Source organism: Erithacus rubecula (genome assembly GCF_903797595.1).
Source record: "Erithacus rubecula genome assembly, contig: scaffold_363_arrow_ctg1, whole genome shotgun sequence".
Classification (NCBI taxonomy): domain Eukaryota; kingdom Metazoa; phylum Chordata; class Aves; order Passeriformes; family Muscicapidae; genus Erithacus; species Erithacus rubecula.
This window is the reverse complement of record NW_027635969.1, coordinates 47,982-68,131: the sequence shown is the minus strand read 5'-3', so window position 1 is coordinate 68,131 and position 20,150 is coordinate 47,982. Positions and strand designations below refer to the sequence as shown.

Below are 20,150 nucleotides of genomic sequence, written 5' to 3'. Positions count from 1 at the left end.
GGGGCAGCGGGCTGTGCCGCGGGGGGCGGGCAGTCGCTGTGAGGCGGGGGCGGGGCCGTTCCTGTGAGGCGGGGGGCGGGCAGTCGCTGTGAGGCGGGGGCGGGGCCGTTCCTGTGAGGCGGGGGGCGGGCAGTCGCTGTGGCGTGAAGGGCGGGGCCGTTCCTGTGGCGCGGGGCCGTCGGCGTGTCGGCGTGTCGCCGTGTCGCCGTCTCGCTGTGTCGCCGTGTCGCCGTGTCGCCGTGACCCGATGCCGTAGGGCCGTGGGTGGAGCCCGGGCCGCTGAGGTGGGCTCCCCAGTGGGACCGGGGTTCCGTTCGGGTGCTGTCGGTGCCGGCCGGGGATCCCGTGCCGAGCGGTGCCGCCGCTCCCTCGGCGGGCGGAGCGCGGGGCTCGGGGACCGGGCGGCATCGGGACGCGCGCCGGGCCCGAGCGCGGCGGTGCCGCTGCCGCTCCGGGGTCCCGCCGGGGCTCTGGACTCGCTCCCGCCGCGGCGCGGGGACCCGGGGCCGTGTGCCCGCCGTGCGCGGGAGGGCGGCGGCCGCGATTGCCCCGCGCTGAGCGGAACCGGCCGGGGCGCGGGGACCGCCCGTGCCGGCCCCGGCACCTCCAAACCCGCCGCTGCCGGCGCTGCAGGGGAATTTTGTTCCAGCGTAGACAGAGAATTCTGTACTCCTGTAAGTAATTTCTGATGTGATACTTTAACAGTATTTGAAATGCCTCTCCATGACCTGGCAGCAGCATTTTTGAACTAAAATGGAAATTCAGCCCTTCTGCCTGGGTTTCTGCACAGAATCATGGAATCCCAGAATGGTTTGGGTGGGAAGGCTCCTTAAAGCTCCTCCAGTTCCACTCCCTGCCGTGAGCAGGGACACCTTCCAGTAGCTCGGGGTGCTCCAAGCCCCAGTGTCCAACCTGGATTTGGACACTTCCAGGGATTCAGGAGCAGCCGCAGCCTCTCCTTGCTGGACAGCAGCATTGCAAAGCAGAGGGAAGGTTCAGCTGTGATGCTTGTGTTGCACTTAACATTGTGCTGTGTGACAAAGGTGCCTTTAATATTTTTTTCTTTTTTTTCTTTTTTTCTTTTTTTTTTTTTTTTTAATAAATTAAAAGGTTGCCTTGTATTCTTAGAGTGTTGCATTCTACCTCTGTTGTTTTTCCTGGTAGTCTGGATCCTCTGCTTAGATTTTTTTCTTCATTTATTAGATGCCCTGTGTGTGGTGGATGTCCTGATTTAGGGCAGTGATGACTTTCACGAAGAAATCTTTAAATGAAGACATGATTATCCAAACATTTCCCTTCCCTGCTGTTGTCCCTGCTGCATTAGAAGCTACTGCTTCAGTCTAAAGATGGAACAGGTACAGGTTTTTTGGTATTGTGTAATTTCTACCAGTGGAGTGAAAGGGGCATCTTTTTTTACCCATTTTTAATATTTTTTTACCCTTTTTTTCCTTGAGCTGTTTTATTGTCTTCCCTGCAAGCAGAAGGGGGTGCAGATCCATGGTGTTTCCTCCTCAAGAGAGGCACTGAAGCTCTGTAGGTGCTTCTGCCCTTTTCCCCTGACCCTAAAGAGAAGAGACACTGTCCCTGCATGGACCGCCTGGCTTCTGTCACAGTGTTTTTAGGACAGTGAGGTGATCAGGAGAGGAAGGTGGTTTCCGTGGCTGTGGGCAGCTCTTCCCGAGGTCAGGGACAGAGGACTGTGCTGTTAAGTAGGAAATGGATGCATTTTCCAGAGAAAGCTTCTTCAGGAATGAAGCTCTGGTGGCAAATATTGCACAGTTCTACCAGCTCCTTGAGGAAAGTCACAGGGGCACCAGTTGGGCTTGGAGCAGGATTTTTTTCCCCAGCTGGGTTTTTTATCTCGGTCCTGGCCAGAGTTCATCGCCAGAGTTGGGGCACAGAGCTGGGGGTTCCTCAGGCAGGAGGATTTTCCCAGGCTCCCAGGAACCCCCAAATCTTTTGCTTTCTCTCTCTTACTGTAACTCTCTCTCTCTGACTGTGTTTCTTTTTCTCTCTAACTCTCTATTTCCCTCTCCCTTTATATTGTTTGTCTTCCTCTCTCTTTCTTATCCTGTTTCTATTTCCCTATTTCCCTGTCACTCTCTATTTCCCTCTCTTTCTCTCCCCCTCTGTTTCTCTAACTCTATTTCTTTCTGTCCCTCTGTCCCTCTTACTCTACTTCCCTCTCACTGTATTTCCCCCTATTTCTTGCTCTCTCTCTTTCTCTCTCTTTCTCTTTGTTTCTTTCTCTTTCTAAGTTTTTTTTTTTCCTTTCTAGCTTTAAAAAACCAGCAGTAGAAACTTTCAGGCTCCCTGGTAGTAATTTTAAAAAATTAAAAAACTTTTAAACATTTAAATAAATTTACTCCCTGGGAACCTGAAATTTTCTACTGCTGCACCAGACATATAGTGGGTTTGGTTTTTTTTTTCCTTATTATATATAATATATAGGGGCCCTAATCAGCAGCCCCGCCCCACCAAGGCAGAAACCCCGCCCCCTGGGGAGGCACTGCCCACTGGGAAAGAGGCCACACCCACTGGTGAGGAGGATTAAGGGGCCCCAAATCCAGGGCTGACCCACAAATTTTGGAGGGACACACCAAAATCTCTTAGGTCTCTGTGACCACTTTATTTATTTATTTATTTATTTACATTTTTGGGGGGGCTCTGCCCCCCCCAGCACCTCTGATTCCCCCTGAAAATCAATCCCCCCACCCCCCCAAATGCACACGAAAAATAAATACAAACATCCCTAAAATAAATACAAACATCCCTAAAATAAATAGAACCCCAAATAAATACAAATAATCCTATAATAAATAAAACCTCCCCAAAATAAATATAAACCCCCCCCAAAAACCAAATAAAATTTCCTAAAATAAATAGAAACCCTCCCCCTTTAAATAAATACATCCTAAAATAAATACAAATATTTCTAAAATAAATACAAATATTGCTAAAATAAATACAAATATTCCTAAAATAAACACAGCCCCCCCAAATTCCCCATTTGCACCTAGGGGGTCCCAAATTAAATTTAGGGAAATAAAAGATGGAGTGGAATCCCCCAAGATTTGGGAAAAAAAAAAAAAGCCGCAGTTTTTGGGGTGAAACTCTGAAATTTGGAGGTTTTGGGAGGACAAACTGGGAATTTTGGGGGGAAATCCGATAATTTTAGGCCTGAATTCCCAAAAAATTTGGGGATAAACCTCATATTTTGCATCCAAACTCCCTGAAGCTTTGGGTCCCAAAGTCCAGGTATTTAGGGAGGGAAATTTGGGAATTTTGGGAGGGAAAATTCACCAAAATTTTTGGCAAAACTGCAGCAATTTCCGCATTATCACCCCAGAAATTCGGGGTTGAAATCCTGGGGATTTGGGGTCCAAACCCCAAAAATTTGGGGAGAAACCTCAAAAATTTGGGGACAATTCCTGTGTTTTCAGGCCAAACCTTGGACATCGAAACCTGACAGTTGTGGCTCCATATCCCAAATATTTTGGGTCCAAATTGCAGCAAATTTGGGGATGAAACTCCAGCAATTTTGGGATGAAATTCCAGCAGTTTTGGGAATGAAATTCCAGCAGTTTGGGGATTAAATTCCAGCGGTTTTGGGATGAAATTCCAGCGGTTTTGGGATTAAATTCCAGCAGTTGTGACTCCAAACTCCAATGATTTTGGGGTGAAATCCCGACCCTTTGTGCCTCCAAATCGCAGCAATTCCAGGGTGGGAACCCAAGGGTTTTGGTTCCAGTTCCCACAGATTTGGGGGTGAAATCCCAACAATTTGGCTCCAATCCGGGGCTGAGCTCCTGTCCAGTTCCTCTCCTGACCCCAATCCAATCCCATCCCAGTCCCAATCCCATCCCAATCCTGACTCCAATCCCATCCCAACCCCAAATCACACATAGGCTGACTCACTGGACTGTGTCCTGCTCAGCACAGGCTCTAATCCCGCCCAAATCCAATCCTAATCCTGTCCATCCCATCTCCTGACCCCAGTCCAATCCCAAATCCCATCCCCTGTCTCCTGACCCCAATCCCAAATCACAAACAGTCCAGACTCACTGGACTGTTTCCTGGCCAGCCTTGGCTCTGATCCAAATCCAATCCCAATCTTTACCTTAAATCCCAATCCCCAGTCCCACCCCAAATCACTCCGCACAAACTCCAATCCCAATCCCTTTCCCTGACCGCAATCCCACCCCAAATCCAGCCCGAATCGCACACAGGCCGACTCGCTGGAGCGGGTCCTGTCAACACCAGCTCTGATCCCAGTCCTCTCCCAGCTGCCCCCCGAATCACACGTAGGCCGACTCGCTGGACTGGGTCCTGCCCAGTGCCGGCACCGGCGCCGGCGCCGCCGGCTCCTTCTTCCTGCCCTCGGCTCCCGCCAGGGATTTCCGCCGCGCCCGCGCCCCGCGCACGGCCGCGCGCACCTTGCGCCAGCCCAGGTGGTTGAGCTCGGCCAGGTTGAGCAGGACGCAGACGCCGGACACGGCGAACATGAACACCAGGAACACGGTTTTCTCCGTGGGCCGCGACACGTAGCACTCGACCTCCTTGACGCACGGGTAGCGGTCGCACTCGAAGATGGCTGGGACGTTGAAACCGTAGAGGAAATACTGTCCCCCCAAAAAGCCGATCTCCAGGGCGTTCCTGAAAACCACCTGGGGGGAGAAGGCGCCGGGTGAGGGGAAATTTGGGGGTGCGGCAACAGGTGGGAGTAGGTGAGGGGGGGCAGAGACATTCTGGGGGTGCAGGAGAGGGAAATTTTGGGGCTGCAAGGACAAGTGAGACCAGGTGAGGGAGGACAGGGAAATTTTGGAGGTTAAGGGACAGGGAAATGCCGGGGATGAGGCAGGATAGAGAAATTTTGGGGATGCAGGGACAGGTGGGAGCAGGTGAGGCAGGACAGGAAAATTCTGGGGGTTCAGGAGAGGAAAATTCTGGGGGAGGAGGGACAGGGAAATTTTGGGGCTCCAAGGACGGAAATGCTGGGAATTCAGGACAGGGAAATTCTGGGGGTTCAGGGACAGGGAAATGCCGGGGGTGAGGCAGGATAGAGAAATTTTGGGGATGCAGGGACAGGTGGGAGCAGGTGAGGCAGGACAGGGAAATTCTGGGGGTTCAGAAGAGGAAAATTCTGGGGAGGAGGGACAGGGAAATTTTGGGACTCCGGGGACAGAAATGCTAGGAGTTCAGGACAGGGAAATTTTGGGGGTTCAGGACAGGGAAATTTTGGGTGTGCAGGGAGAGGTGGGACCAGGTGAGGGAGAGGGAAATGTTGGGGTTCAGGGCAGAGAAACTATGGGATGCAGGACAGAGAGATTCTGGGGTGCAGGATTCTCCAGGCATCACCACCCTATCAAAAAACCTTTTTTGTATGTTTTTTTATGGCATTTTTACTACCAAAAATATATTTTTTTTTGTGTAATTACCCAATTTTTACTACCAATAACCCTTTTTTTGGTGTGTTTTTTACCCCATTTTTTGCTACCGAAAAACCTTTTTTTTTTTTTACATTTTTTACCCCATTCTCCACTGCCAAAACCCCCTTTTTTCTCATTTCCCACCCACCTGAATCACATAAAACCTGGAGATGCCCTCCTGCCGTTTCATCTTGGCGCTCCGGGGCGGCCGCACCGCCGTCTCCGCCTCGTCCTTGGCGCCGTCGGGCGCCAGGGCCCCGTTGAGTTTGGGTTTTTTGGAGTCCAGCAGGGGGTAGAGGAAGGAGTAGCGGCGCTCGCGCTGCTTGGCCGCCTGGTGCACGGAGTAGGTGATGAAGCAGAGGCTGGGGGTGCACACCAGGATGATCTGGAACACCCAGTAGCGGATGTGCGAGATGGGGAAGGCTTTGTCGTAGCACGCCTGGTTGCAGCCGGGCTGCAGCGTGTTGCACATGAACATGGTCTGCTCGTCCTCGTACACCGTCTCGCCCACGATGGCCACGATCAGGATGCGGAAAATCACCACCACGGTCAGCAGGATCCTGGGAGAGAGCGTTAAAAACCATCATGAAAACAGTCAGCAGGATCCTGGGAGAAAGGGTTAAAAATCATCACCACAGTCAGCAGGATCCTGGGATAAAGGGTTAAAAATCATCAAGAAAACAGTCAGCAGGATCCTGGGATAAAGGGTTAAAAATCATCACCACAGTCAGCAGGATCCTGGGATAAAGGGTTAAAAATCATCACGAAAACAGTCAGCAGGATCCTGGGAGAGAGGGTTAAAAACCATCACGAAAACAGTCAGCAGGATCCTGGGAGAAAGGGTTAAAAACCATCACGAAAACAGTCAGCAGGATCCTGGGATAAAGGGTTAAAAACCATCACGAAAACAGTCAGCAGGATCCTGGGAGAAAGGGTTAAAAACCATCACCACAGTCAGCAGGATCCTGTGATAAAGGGTTAAAAACCATCACCACGGTCAGCAGGATCCTGGGAGAGAGGGTTAAAAACCATCATGAAAACAGTCAGCAGGACCCTGGGATAAAGGGTTAAAAACCATCACGAAAAGAGTCAGCAGGATCCTGGGAGAAAGGGTTAAAAACCATCACCACAGTCAGCAGGATCCTGGGATAAAGGGTTAAAAACCATCACCACGGTCAGCAGGATCCTGGGAGAGAGGGTTAAAAACCATCATGAAAACAGCAAAATCCTGGGAGAGAGGGTTAAAAATCATCACCATGGTCAGGAGAATAATGGGAGAAATGGGGAAAAATGGGTTAAAAATCACCATGACGGTCAGAATTCTGGGGAAACAGGTGTTAAAAATCATCATGAAATCGTTATAAAATCAGGAGGATGGTGAGGAAGATTATGGAGAGAAAGGGGTTAAAAATCATCATGAAATCACCCCCAGGCTGAGCAGGATTCTGGGGCAAAAATGGGGTGTGAAATTATCCTGAAATCAGCACCCAAGTCAGCAGGATTCTGGAGAGAAAGGGGTTAAAAATCATCATAAAATCGTCATGAAATCATCACAAAATCATAAGATCACCACCATGGTCAGGAGGATTCCGCAGGACAGGTGAGGTGTGGGGTGCAAAATCACCTGGCTCTGGGTCTCACCTGGCTGTGAGTCCCACCTGGATCCCCAGGATTCACCTGGACCCTCAGATCCCACCTGGACCCCGAGTCTCACCTGGCCCAGGATTCCCCAGGATTCACCTGGACCCCCAAATCCCACCTGGACCCCGAGTCTCACCTGGCCCAGGATTCCCCAGGATTCACCTGGACCCCCAAATCCCACCTGGACCCCGAGTCTCACCTGGCCCAGGATCCCCAGGATTCACCTGGACCCCCAGATCCCACCTGGACCCCGAGTCTCACCTGGCCCAGGATCCCCAGGATTCACCTGGACCCCCAGATCCCACCTGGACCCCGAGTCTCACCTGGCCCAGGATCCCCAGGATTCACCTGTCCTGCCTCACCTTGTCACCTGCCCCTTGGTCACGTGTCCCTGATGGTCACATGACCCCGTGGGCGGCCCAGAGCCACTGCAGGGTCACCTGGGGTCACACCTGTCCCCTCCCCCACCCCCCCAAATCCCACCCCAGTGTCACCAGTGTCACCAGTGTCACCTGGGGAGGTGACAGCGGGGAGTGACTCAGGCTGGGGGGGGCTGAATTCGAGGAGTAACTGGGATGAATTCGGGGTGGGTTTGGGGTGGGTTTAGGATAAATTCGGGGTGAATTTGAGGTGGATTCGGGGTGAATTTGGGATGGATTCGGGGTGGATTTGGGGTGGGTTTGGGGTAGATTTAGGATGAATTTGCGGTGTAACCGGCGATGGATTCGGGGTGGATTTAGGGTGGATTTAGGATGGATTCGGGGTGGATTTGGGGTGTAACCGGGGATAAATTCGGGGTGGATTTGGGATGGATTTAGGATAAATTTGGGATGGATTCGAGGTGAATTTGGGGTGAATTTAGGATAAATTCGGGGTGAGTTTGGGGTGGATTCGGGGTGAATTTGGGATGGATGCGGGGTGGGCTTGGGGCAGGTTTAGGATGAATTTGCGGTGTAACCGGGGATGGATTCGGGGTGGATTTAGGATGGATTTAGGATAAATTTGGGGTGGATTCGGGGTGAATTCGGAGCGGATTCGGGGGGCTCCGGGCTCGCTCACCTGCCGATCATGGTGGAGTGCTGCTGCACCGCCGCCTCCAGCAGCCGCTCCAGGATGGTCCATTCGCCCATGGCTCCGGCCTGGGGGGCACCGGGAGCCCCCCGAGCCCCCCGGGACCCCCCGGGACCCCCGGGACCCCCCGGGTCAGCAGCGGCGCCCCCCGGGATCGGGCGGATCCAGCGGATCCCGGGAATCCATCGGCGCTCGGAGCGTGGGGGAGGGGAGGGGCGGGACTGGGCGGGGACTGGGGGATACTGGGAGGGACTGGGGGATACTGGGAGGGGATTGGGGGGGACTGGGAGGGGAGGGGCGGAAATGGGAGGGACTGGGATGGACTGGGAGTGCTGGGGGGAACTGGGAGGGACTGGGGGCGGGACTGGGAGGGACTGGGTGCGGGACTGAGGGGATTGGGGGGGACTGGGAGGGGATTGGGGGGATTGGGGGCGGGACTGGGAGGGGAGGGGCGAGAATGGGAGGGACTGGAATGGACTGGGAGTCCTGGGGGGAACTGGGAGGGACTGGGGGCGGGACTGGTTCCCCCTTGTCCCAGCAGTATCCCCATCCTGGTTTCACTGGTAGCCCCGTGCTGGTCTCACCGCTCCCGGTTCTGTTCCCGTGCTGGTTTCACCGGTCCCGGTTCTGTTCCCGTGCTGGTTTCACCGGTCCCGGTTCTGTTCCCATCCTGGTCTCACCGGTCCCGGTTCTGTTCCCGTGCTGGTCTCACCGGTCCCGGTTCTGTTCCTGTGCTGGTCTCACCGCTCCCGGTTCTGTTCCCGTGCTGGTCTCACCGCTCCCGGTTCTGTTCCCGTGCTGGTTTCACCGGTCCCGGTTGTGTTCCCGTGCTGGTCTCACCGGTTCAGGTTGTGTTCCCGTGCTGGTTTCACCGGTCCCGGTTCTGTTCCCGTGCTGGTCTCACCGGTCCCGGTTCTGTTCCCGTGCTGGTCTCACCGGTCCCGGTTGTGTTCCCGTCCTGGTCTCACCGGTCCCGGTTCTGTTCCCGTCCTGGTCTCACCGGTCCCGGTTGTGTTCCCGTGCTGGTCTCACCGGTCCCGGTTCTGTTCCCGTCCTGGTCTCACCGGTCCCGGTTCTGTTCCCGTGCTGGTCTCACCGGTCCCGGTTGTGTTCCCGTGCTGGTCTCACCGGTCCCGGTTCTGTTCCCGTGCTGGTCTCACCGGTCCCGGTTGTGTTCCCGTCCTGGTCTCACCGGTCCCGGTTCTGTTCCCGTCCTGGTCTCACCGGTCCCGGTTGTGTTCCCGTGCTGGTCTCACCGGTCCCGGTTCTGTTCCCGTGCTGGTCTCACCGGTCCCGGTTGTGTTCCCGTGCTGGTCTCACCGGTCCCGGTTCTGTTCCCGTCCTGGTCTCACCGGTCCCGGTTCTGTTCCCGTCCTGGTCTCACTGGTTCCCCCCGTGGCCCCGCCCCGGTCCCAGCGGCCCCGCCCCGCGCATGCGCAATTGCCGCCATGGCGCCGCTCCGAGTCCATGTCCTTTACTGGTACCGGGGGGTCCCCAAATCCCGGGGGGGCGTCCCCAAATCCCGGGGGCGGGGGTGGTCCCTGACCCGGGGGGTCCCCAATTCGGGGGACGGGGCGTTCCCAATTCCGGGTTTGTCCCAAATTTTGGGGGGGTTCCCTGATTCCGGGTGAGGGTCCCCAGATTTGGGAGGTGTCCCTAATTTTGGGGAGTGTCCCCAATTTGGGGGTCTTTCTTTTTTCAACCCCTCACTGACCGCCCCTTCCCAGCGGAGCCTGAGGCTACAAACCCAAGGTGAGCCCCTTCCCCCTTTCTTAACCCCCCAAAAAACTCGGGGGGCCCCCAAAAAAACCGGGGAACCCCCAAAAAATGCCGCCCCCCCCCCCCAAATTGCAGTTTGAGAAGCTGAAGCAGGAGCTGGAGCGGCGCTTCCCGGGAGCCCTGGACGTGGTGGGATTTTGGGGGGGAGACCCAGATTTGGGGGGGACCCAAATTTTGGGGCGATAGTGTCTGATTTGGGGAGAGGGGGTGGGATTTTGGGGGGGTTCTTGTGAATTTTGGGGGGGTGTCTCCTCATGGATTTTTGGGATTTTTTGGGGGGATCTCCAGGACTTTGGGGGTCTCTCCACATGGACGGGAATTCGGGGATTTTTGGGGTGGGGTTTTGGGGATTTTTGGGATTTTGGATTTTTGGGGGCATCCTCAGGATTTGGGGGGTCTCTCCACATGGGGGGAAATTTGGGGATTTTTGGAGTGGGAGATTTTGGGAATTTTTGGGGTGGATCCCCAGGATTTTTAGGGATCTCTCATCAAGGGGAGGATTTTTGGGAATTTGGGGATTTTTAGGATGGATCCCCAGGATTTTGGGGGTATCTCCACATGTTTGGGGTTTTTTTTAATTTTGGGGATTTTTAGGGTGCATTCCCAGGATTTTGGGGGTATCTCCACATGTTTGGTTTTTTTTTAATTTGGGGAATTTTTAGGATGGATCCCCAGGATTTTGGGGGTATCTCCACATGTTTGTTTGGTTTTTTTTTTAATTTTCGGGATTTTTAGGATGGATCCCCAGGATTTTGGGGGTATCTCCACATGTTTGGTTTTTTTTTTTAATTTTGGGGATTTTTAGGGTGCATTCCCAGGATTTTGGGGGTATCTCCACATGTTTGGGGGTTTTTTTAATTTTGGGGATTTTTAGGGTGCATTCCCAGGATTTTGGGGGTATCTCCACATGTTTGGTTTTTTTTTAATTTTGGGGATTTTTGGGGTGGATCCCCAGGATTTTGCGGGTATCTCCACATAAGGTTTTTTTTTTGGGATTTTGGGGATTTTTGGGGTGGATCCCCAGGATTTTGGGGATCTCTCCCCTGCCTGCCCCCCCAGACCGGCCAGGGCACCCCGGAAGTGACCGGATGGTTTGAGGTGACCGTGGGGGGACACCTGGTCCACTCCAAAAAGGTGAGTGTCCCTCCCCCCTCCCCCCAGATTTTGGGGTCCCCCATCCTAATTCTGGGGGTGTTCTCCCCTCCCCCAGAACGGCGATGGCTTCGTGGACAGCGACTCCAAACTGCGCAGGATCGCCGCCGCCATCGAGGCCCGCCTGGCCTAGGCCCCGCTAGGGGGGCTCTGTCGCGACATGGCGCGATATTCCGGGAAATATCGCGATATATTGAGACATATCGCAATATTCCAGGAAATATCGCGGGATATCGCAGGATATTGTGAAATATCACGGGATATCTGGCGATGTCGGGACATGTCGTGACAGTGCTGACCCCCCCAGCCCCCCCAGCCCCTCCCCCGCGCTCCATGACGGGAATCGCCGAAACGCCGCCGGCACCGGGCGGTGCCCTGACCCCCCGCGCGGGGAGGGGAACGAGGGGGCTGGGGGGGCAGAGCCCACCCCAAATCCCCCCAAATCACACCCCCAATCCCACCCCAAAATCCTTCAAATCCCACCCAAAATCCCTTAATTCCACCCCAAATCCCACCCCAAATCCCAGCCAAAATCCCACCCCAAATCCCAACCAAAATCCTTCGAATCCCACCCAAAATACCTTAATCCACCCCAAATCCCACCCCAAATTCCATCTTAAATCCCTCAAATCCCACCCCAAATCCATTAAACTTCACCCATATCCCTCAAATCCCACCCAAAATCCCTTAATTCCCTCCCAAATCCCTCAAATACCATCCGAAATCTTTCTTCCTGCCCCCAAATTCTTATTTTTTCCCCCAAATCCTTCCTCTTACTGCACATTCTCCTTTTTTTTTTCATTTTTTTGGCTTTTTGTGGGATTCTCCTCCCACCGAGCGCTCCCTGGCAGGAGGAAAACTTGGAGGAAAACTGAAAATACCAAAATGGTTTTTTGGTGCCTTTATTGATTTTTTTTTGTTGGGTTTTTTTTTGTTGTTGTTGTTGTTTTTTGTTTTTGTTTTGTTTTTTTTTTAATCATTATTTCTCATTTCATCATCCCTGTGTCCTCCTGTGACTCGGTGGCCTTTTGGAAATAAAACATTGGAAGTAAAACACTGGAAATAAAACATTGAAAATCTGAGCCGGATTTTGGGTGGTTTTTGGGTTGTTTTGGGGGGTTTTGGGATCTGCACTTTTAAGGGAAAAGGGAGTTCCAGGCTCTGGGAAATTCCATTTTCTTATTTAATCCTGAAAAGCGGTGTGGTGGTATCAGGGAATTCTGAAATTCCTCATTTTGGGAATGAAAGGATGCAAAATCGAGCTGCTCTTGGGCTGTTTTGTTTTGGTTTGGGGGATCAAAGCACTCCGAGCCCCTCCAAGCTTCGTCCTCTGATTTAATCCTAAAAAATGTCGTGAAATGACGGAATTATGGAACTGCCAGTTTGGGGAATAAAAGATGCGACATTAAAACGGATTCGGTTGGTTTTGTGAGGTTTTTTGGGGGGATTTACTGAGCGTTTCCATGTGGGAAAAGAGAACTGAGGGAGGAATGATGGCGGCGATGCCTCTCCCAAACTCTGTCCTCTGGCTGAAACCGGAAAAAAACAGGAGGGAAATTTGGGATTTACGAAATTAGTAGAGGGGAAAAAAAAAAAAAAAATCCAGAAAAAAACAAAATAAAACCCTCGGAGCGCTTCCGGCCCCGCGCCCCCCTCGGGACGCCCAAGATGGCGGCGCGGCCTCACCTCAGCCGACCCCCCCCGTTCCCGCCCCGCCGCGCGCGGGGCACGACGGGAACCGCCCTCAGCCGGGACCCGCCATTTTCTGCCGGGAAAGGCGGGAAGGGGGAGATCGAAGCCGCCGCAGCTGCACCGCGGGACCCGCACGGCTCCAGCGCCGCCGCCAGCGCCGCTCGCAGGTACCAGGGGCGCAACGGCGCCCGGGGGTCGGTACCGGGGAGTGCTGGGGGAGGGAAGTACCGGGAAAGCTCCGGTGTGCGGTGGGGGGGTGGGGGGGGCCGGGGTCGTCTGAGGAGACGTTTCCCTTTAGTCCCGCCTTCCGTGTGCTACCGTGCGCCGATTGGCTGAGAAGGCGGGCTGTGATTGACTGTGGTGCACGTCAATCAAAAAGAGGGCTAGAGAACGCCTCCGCCTCGGCAAATCAGCGAGGGCTTCGCGGAGGCTTCTGGGTGTTGTAGTTCGGAGCTGTGCTTGCGTCGCGCTCAGCTAATCAGGCGCAGGGGCGCGGTCGCGTGACGCGGCGCGGGGCGCTCATGGGAGTTGTAGTCGCCTAGGCCGCGCTGGGATCTCTCCCCGTTTTTTCCGTTTTTTTCCCCGTTTTCCTCCCGGTTTTTCCCGGCTCTTGCAGGCTGTGACGGCCCGGGATGGCCCGCACCAAGCAGACGGCTCGGAAATCCACCGGCGGCAAAGCGCCGCGGAAACAGCTCGCCACCAAGGCGGCCCGGAAGAGCGCGCCCTCCACGGGGGGAGTCAAGAAACCGCATCGCTACCGGTAACTGGGGACACTGGGGGATACTGGGAGACTGGTGAGGGACATACCTGGATCCATCTGGGGCGCACCTGAGTACTGACAGTGACAACCCAAACCTCACCTGCGCTTCCAGAGTGTGGCCGTTGGTGTCACCTGTGGGTGTCTCACCTGTGCCTCACCTGTCTCAACTGCATCTCACCTGTATCTCACCTGTCTCACCTGTATCTCACCTGTCTCACCTGTATCTCACCTGTCTCACCTGTGCCTCACCTGTCCCCAGCCCCGGCACGGTGGCGCTGCGTGAGATCCGCCGTTACCAGAAATCCACGGAGCTGCTGATCCGGAAACTTCCGTTCCAGCGGCTGGTGAGGGAGATCGCGCAGGACTTCAAAACCGACCTGCGCTTCCAGAGCGCGGCCATCGGGGCCCTGCAGGTGAGGGGCACACCTGGGCACACCTGGGCAACACCTGGGCAGGTGAGGGACACACTTGGACATACCTGGCTACAGCTGGGACATGCCTGAGACACACCTGAGTACACCTGGGCACTCCTGGGTACTGACAGTGACACCCCAAACCCCACCTCCATTTCCAGAGCGTGGCCATTGATCTCACCTCTCTCACCTGTGGGTGTCTCACCTCTCCCACACCTTTCACCTGTGTCTCACCTCTCTCACCTGTGCAGGAGGCCAGCGAGACGTACCTGGTGGGGCTGTTTGAGGACACAGGCGTGGGACACAAGGACAGGTGACCCTGTGGGTGTCACACCTGTGTCTCACCTGTGTCTCTCCTGTCTCACCTGTGCAGGAGGCCAGCGAGGCGTACCTGGTGGGGCTCTTTGAGGACACCAACCTGTGCGCCATCCACGCCAAGCGCGTCACCATCATGCCCAAGGACATCCAGCTGGCGCGGCGCATCCGCGGCGAGCGCGCCTGAGCCCCTCCCTCCCTCCCTCCCTCCCTCCCTCCCTCCCTCCCGCGTTTCGGCAAATTTCGGCAGATTTGGGCGCCTCGGGGCCGACCCCTCCCGGTTTTTGTACGCTCGGCGCTTCCCTGGTTTTCTACGCGCGGTTTTTGGGGAAAAACGGGGATTTGGGGCAAGGGGGAGGGGGGTGGTGTGATCCCAAATGAATAAAGGAAAAATTCCCAAATTTCCTCTAAATTCCACCCAAAAAATTTTTTTTCATGATTACTCCAATTCTCTCCCCTTTTATCCCGAAATTCCGAAAGATTCCGGAGTTTTTTGGGGGGGTTTTCCCAATTTATTTTTTCTTTTTTTGGTTTTTTTTTTTTGTTTGTTTTTTTATCCAAATTGGGAATTCCTGCATTTTATTTTTCTTTTTCGGAATTCCACCCAAATTTTTGGGGGGTTTCTGAAATTCCCGCCCTTCATCCCAAAATTTTGGGAAGGGACCCAAACTTCCCAAACATTCTGGAATTTTTTCGGTTGTTTTTTTTGGGAGGGGGTTTTTTGGGTGCATTTGGGATGTCCAAATTGGGAATTTTGGGAATTCTTTGGAATTTTGGGAATTCTCGGGTTTTCTTCACGAGGTTTTGGGGTGAAAAAACGGGGATTTTGGGGAAGGGGGAGGGGGGTGTGACCCTGACTCAACTGAATAAAGAAAATCCAAAAAAATTCCCAAATTTGCTCCAAATTCCACCCAAAATTTTTTGGGGGATTCCTTAAATTGCCACCCCTTTATCCCAAAATTTTGGGAGTGGGGTTAATTAATGGTGGGGCAGGGGGGTGTGGGGGGGTGGTGGTGAATTAACGAGGGCTTAATTAATGAGGTGTTAATTAAGGGATGGTAATTGGTGTGGGCGTGGTTTCTCCTTCCTAAAATAAAGAAAATCCCACAGAAAATTCCCAACTTTCCTCGGAATTCCACCCAAAATTTTTGGGGGATTCCCCAAATTCCTTTATCCCAAAATTTCGGGATTGGGGTTAATTAATGGGGGGTTAATTGGGGTGGGCGTGGCTTCTCCTCCTTCCCAAAATAAAGAAAATCCAAAAAAAATTCCCAAATTTCCTCGGAATTTTCACCCAAATTTTTCGGGGGGCGATTCCCAAAATTTTTGGGGTGGGGGAAGGGCCCCCGGGGGTGGGGGAGGGGCTGATCCCGGGACTTTGATCCGTCCTGACACCCCCGGGATAAAAATACCCCGAAAATCGGGATTAGGGGGGGGAGGGGCGGGCGCGTGAGGTCCCGGGGGGGAGGGGGAGGGGTCAAAACATTGAAAATTTAAAAAATTAAAAAATCGGGATTTGGGATTTGTGGAAATGGGATTTCCATAGAATAATCCCATTTTCATATTTAAAAAAAAACAGATTATTTAATTTTTTTATTAAAATCCGATTTTTTTTCTCCAAAAGGATTTAATAATTTCTAATTTTGATATAAATTTATATTTTAAAAATAGGGATTTGGGGTTTGAGAAAATGGGATTTCCGTGGAATTATCTCCTTTTTATATTTTGAAAAAGATTTTTAATTAAAAATCCGATATTTTCCTCATTGCAGAGGGGTTTAATAATTTCTAAGTTTTGTATCACGAGCAATCGATTTCAAATCCAATTATTGAGATTTTGATACAAATAATTGGATTTTTGGAGGTAAATATTGAGGTTTTGATGCAAATAATCCCATTTTAATTATTACTATTGCGATTTTCACACGATCAAATTTTAATCATGAATTGTTGAGATTCTAACAGAAACAATCGATTTTTAATTGCAATTATTGAGATTTTCCCACAAATAATCGATTATTAAATCCAATTATTGAGATTTCGTCACAAATAACAGATTTTACTTTTTTTTTTCTCCGCTCCTCCCCCTATCCCAAATAATTCAATTTATTCCCTTTTATTTCACCAAAATTCTCCCAAAATTCCTAAATTCCTGTTCCCGCCATCCCGATTTTTTTTTTTTTTTTCCTGGGGGGGGTCTCGCCCCTCCCCCCGCCCCTCCCCCACCCCCCCTTTTCCCCTCCCCCCTCGCTCCCGGATTTGGGTTAATCCCCCCCCAAATCCGCGCGTCTGGAAAACACCAGAACCGTTCCCATCCCCCCCCCCCCCCCCGCGAATTTTGGGAATTTCGGGACCCCCCCAAGGAATTCCCCTCCCCACTTTTAATTTCTCGGGATTTTCTGGGGAGAAATCTCCAGGATTTGGCAAATCCCAAAATTTTAGGAGGGTTTGGTTTTTTTTTTTCCTTAAAATTCCAGCGCCCCCTCCCCAATTTTTTTTATTTTCTCCCCTCCCCCATTTCCCAAAATATTTCCCCAAAAATTTGGGGGTGAATTTGGGCGGGAGTGGGGGGGGTCAGGAATTTAGGATTTTTTTTTTCCTTCTTTCTTTCTTTTTACAATTCCGGGAAGGATTTTTTTTTATTATTATTTTTGGGGGGGATTGCTCATGAAATTCCAGCCCCCCCAATTTGGGTTCCTCCCCCCTAATTTGGGGACCCCCCCGCGCTGTCCCCGCGTGTCCCCACGGCCCAGACGTGGCAGCTGGGCCGGGATTTGTGTCCCTTCCCCCCCTCGGGAGTGTCGCCTCCCCCTCCTTGTCACCTCCCCCCCCCAAAAAAATAAAATGTCCCCCGAGAGCCGGGGCTGTGTCACCCATGGGTGTGCCCCCAAATGTCACCTGTGTCCCCCCAAATGTCCCCAGTGTCCCCAATGTCCTGTCCCCCCCAGTGTCCTCATTGTCGCCCCCATTGTCGCCCATGTCCGCCCTCAATGTCCCCAAGTGTCCCCAAAGTCCCCAATGTCCGCCCTCATTGTCCCCAGTGTCACCCCCTGTCCCCCCCAATCTCAGAGTCCCCAATCCCCCCCATTGTGTCCCCCATGTCCCCATTGTCCCCACTGTCCCCAGTGTCCCCCCCTCGTGTCCCCCCCGTTAATTAGCGCCACTCTGGATTAGCCCGGGCCAATGTCACCAATGTTCCCCCAATGTCCCCCAAATCCCGTTGTCCCCCCCAGTCCCAATGTCCCAAAGGTCCCTCTCAGTGTCCCCAATGTCCCCCGCACTGGCCCCACTGCCCCCACTGTCCCCAGTGTCTCCCCCGTGTCGTCCCCCCCCCCCCCGCGTTAATTAGCGCCACTCTGGATTAGCCCGGGCCAATGTCACCCCCTGTCCCCCCCTGTCCCCCCGGATTAGGGGGTGACATCACCGGGCGCTACTTAAAGCTCCCCCCGGCGCGGGGGAGCCTCCCCTGGCACCGCCACTGTCCCTTGTCACCGCTGTCCCTGTCCCTTGTCACCGCTGTCCCTGTCCCTGTCTCTGCCACCGGGACCGCGTCACTGCCACCGGGACCGCCACCGTGCCACCCGCAGGTACGGCCGGACGGGGGGCCGGGGGGGACACTGGGGGGGAAAGGGGACAGGGGGACAGACAGGGGACAGGGACACGGGGGACAGGGGACAGGGGACAGGGGGACAGGGGACAGGGACACGGGGGACACGGGGGACAGGGGACAGGGCCAGCAGAGCCGTGGGAACAATGGCTGGGAGCAGACAGGGCCACCATGGACAGAGGGACATCGCTGGGGCGGGACGGGAACAGGGGGACAGAGGGACAGGGCCAGCAGAGCTGTGCGCAGGTGTCCCCAGGTGTGGCCCAGGTGTCCCCAGGTGTGCCCAGGTGTGGCCCAGGTGTATCTCAGGTGTCCCCAGGTGTGTCCCCAGCTGTGCCCCGTGTCCCCGCAGCCCCCCCGCCATGATGTCGTACCTGAAGCAGTCGCACTACGGCGTCAACGGGCTGGGCCTGGAGCTGCTGCCCCCCCCCGTGGGCTACCCCGGTACCCCAAAATCGGGGGGGATGGGGGGGAGGGTGGGAAGAGGGGGCACCCAAATCCTGGGGATTTGTCCCCAAATTCCGGGGTCTCTCCCCAATCCCGGGGGTCTCTCCTCAATCCCGGGCGTCTCTCCCCAAATTCCTGTTCCAAATCCCGGGGTCCCTCCCCAGTCCCGAGGGTCGCTCCCCAAATCCCCCTCCCCAATTCGGGGGTCTCTCCCCAGTCCCGAGGGTCCCTCCCCAAATCCCCCTCCCTAATTCCGGGGTCTCTCCCCAATTCAGGGGTCCCTCTCCAAATCCCCCTCCCCAATTCGGGGGTCTCTCCCCAGTCCCGAGGGTCCCTCCCCAAATCCCCCTCCCTAATTCCGGGGTCTCTCCCCAATTCAGGGGTCCCTCTCCAGATCCCCCTCCCCAATTCGGGGGTCCCTCCCCAATCCCGGGGGTCCCTCCCCAGTCCCGGGGGTCCCTCCCCAATTCGGGTGTCCCTCCCCAGTCCCGGGGGTCCCTCCGCAATTCGGGGGTCCCTCCCCAATGCCGGGGGTCCCTCCCCAGTTCCGGGGGTCCCTCCCCAATTCGGGGGTCCCTCCGCAGGCACCCCCCGCAAGCAGCGCCGCGAGCGCACCACCTTCACGCGGGCGCAGCTGGACGTGCTGGAGGCGCTGTTCGCCAAGACGCGCTACCCGGACATCTTCATGCGGGAGGAGGTGGCGCTGAAAATCAACCTGCCCGAGTCCCGCGTGCAGGTGAGACAGGTGTGGGGCCGGGGTGGGACAGGGGCGACACAGGACAGGTGTGACACAGGACAGGTGTGACATAGGACAGGTGTGACACAGGACAGGTGTGGGACAGGTGTGACACAGGACAGGTGTGGGACAGGTGTGGCACAGGACAGGTGTGGCACAGGACAGGTGTGACATAGGACAGGTGTGACACAGGACAGGTGTGGGACAGGTGAGGGGACACGGGGACAGGAAGAAGGGGGGTGGGGATCAGGTGAGTCCCAGGTGGGACACGAGGGAGCGGGGCTGGGGCTCAACCTCGCCGTGTGTGCCCTTGTTCCTTTGCCCCCGTGTCCCCCATGTCCCCACACCTGTCCCTTGTCCTCCCAGGTTGTCCCTCAGCGCCCCCCCAGGTGTGTCCCAGGTGTTCCCCCAGGTGTGTCCCAGGTGTGCTCACCCCTCTCCCCTCCCCCCCAGGTGTGGTTCAAGAACCGCCGCGCCAAATGCCGCCAGCAGCAAGCCCAAGGCTCGGGGCCCCCCAAACCTCGCCCACCCCCCAAAAAGAAAAACTCACCCCCCCGCGACCCCCCCCCGGACCCTCCCCCTCCCCCCGCGGGTCCTTTCACTCCTCCCCCCCCCGCCCCTCCCCCCCCCGTGTCCATCTGGAGCCCCGCCGCTCTCTCGCCCCTGCCCCCCGACCCCTCCCCCGGCTTTCGGGGGGGCTTCCCCACCTCGGGGGGCTTCAGCCAGCCCTACCCGGGTTATTTCGGGGGGCTCGACCCTTACCTGTCGCCCCTCCCCCCCCAGGTGGGCGGGCTCAGCCCCCTGGGCGGCCCCGCCCCTCCCGCCCCTCCGCCCCCGGCCGCGCTGGGGTTCGGGGGGGGCCCCGCGGGTTTTGGGGGGTTCGGGGACTGTTTGGAGGGGGGGGGCGCCTGGAAGGTGAATTTTGGGGGGGGGGATTGCCTGGAGTTCAAGGATCAGAGCACCTGGAAGTTCCAGGTGTTGTAGGGGGGCGGGTTTGGTTTTTTTTTGGGGGGGGGGGGGCGCGGAGAATTCGGGCGCGGTTTTTGGGGTTTGGAGAATTCCCGGGGCTCGGCAAAAATTCCCGGGGATTTTTTGGGTCGTGGACAACT

At 55.1% G+C, this 20,150-nt stretch overlaps 3 protein-coding genes and 1 pseudogene across 5 annotated transcripts; 3 read left to right on the top strand and 1 right to left on the bottom strand.

The window, feature by feature from the left end:
* Positions 1–4,297: 4,297 nt before the first annotated feature.
* On the bottom strand, positions 4,298–8,248 carry LOC306816106 (gap junction delta-2 protein-like). The gene is made up of 3 exons (XM_079332594.1): positions 8,130–8,248; positions 5,578–5,989; positions 4,298–4,667 (listed from the first exon to the last, which is right to left on the bottom strand). Exons 1-3 carry the CDS (start codon positions 8,198–8,200, stop codon positions 4,299–4,301), a joined length of 852 nt encoding a protein of 283 aa, XP_079188720.1. The 5' UTR covers positions 8,201–8,248; the 3' UTR covers position 4,298.
* Positions 8,249–9,544: 1,296 nt separating this feature from the next.
* Positions 9,545–11,337, top strand: SELENOW (selenoprotein W). Its single transcript, XM_079332593.1, has 5 exons — positions 9,545–9,621; positions 9,869–9,893; positions 9,996–10,049; positions 10,980–11,054; positions 11,131–11,337. The coding sequence occupies exons 1-5, from the start codon at positions 9,590–9,592 to the stop codon at positions 11,203–11,205; spliced, it is 261 nt and encodes an 86-aa protein (XP_079188719.1). The 5' UTR covers positions 9,545–9,589; the 3' UTR covers positions 11,206–11,337.
* A 1,436-nt stretch (positions 11,338–12,773) lies between these two features.
* Positions 12,774–14,446, top strand: LOC306816107 (histone H3.3A). Of its 2 annotated transcripts, none has more exons than XM_079332595.1 (4): positions 12,774–12,931; positions 13,381–13,524; positions 13,784–13,937; positions 14,311–14,446. In XM_079332595.1, exons 2-4 carry the CDS (start codon positions 13,397–13,399, stop codon positions 14,437–14,439), a joined length of 411 nt encoding a protein of 136 aa, XP_079188721.1. In that variant the 5' UTR covers positions 12,774–12,931; positions 13,381–13,396; the 3' UTR covers positions 14,440–14,446. The 2 variants fall into 2 exon arrangements, with proteins under 2 accessions (XP_079188721.1, XP_079188722.1); XM_079332596.1 differs by lacking the exon at positions 14,311–14,446 and adding an exon at positions 14,189–14,262.
* A 3,765-nt stretch (positions 14,447–18,211) lies between these two features.
* Positions 18,212–20,025, top strand: LOC306816104 (homeobox protein otx5 pseudogene; annotated as a pseudogene). The gene is made up of 3 exons: positions 18,212–18,302; positions 18,890–19,041; positions 19,495–20,025. The product of its transcript is annotated as a homeobox protein otx5 pseudogene (transcript).
* Positions 20,026–20,150: the final 125 nt, after the last annotated feature.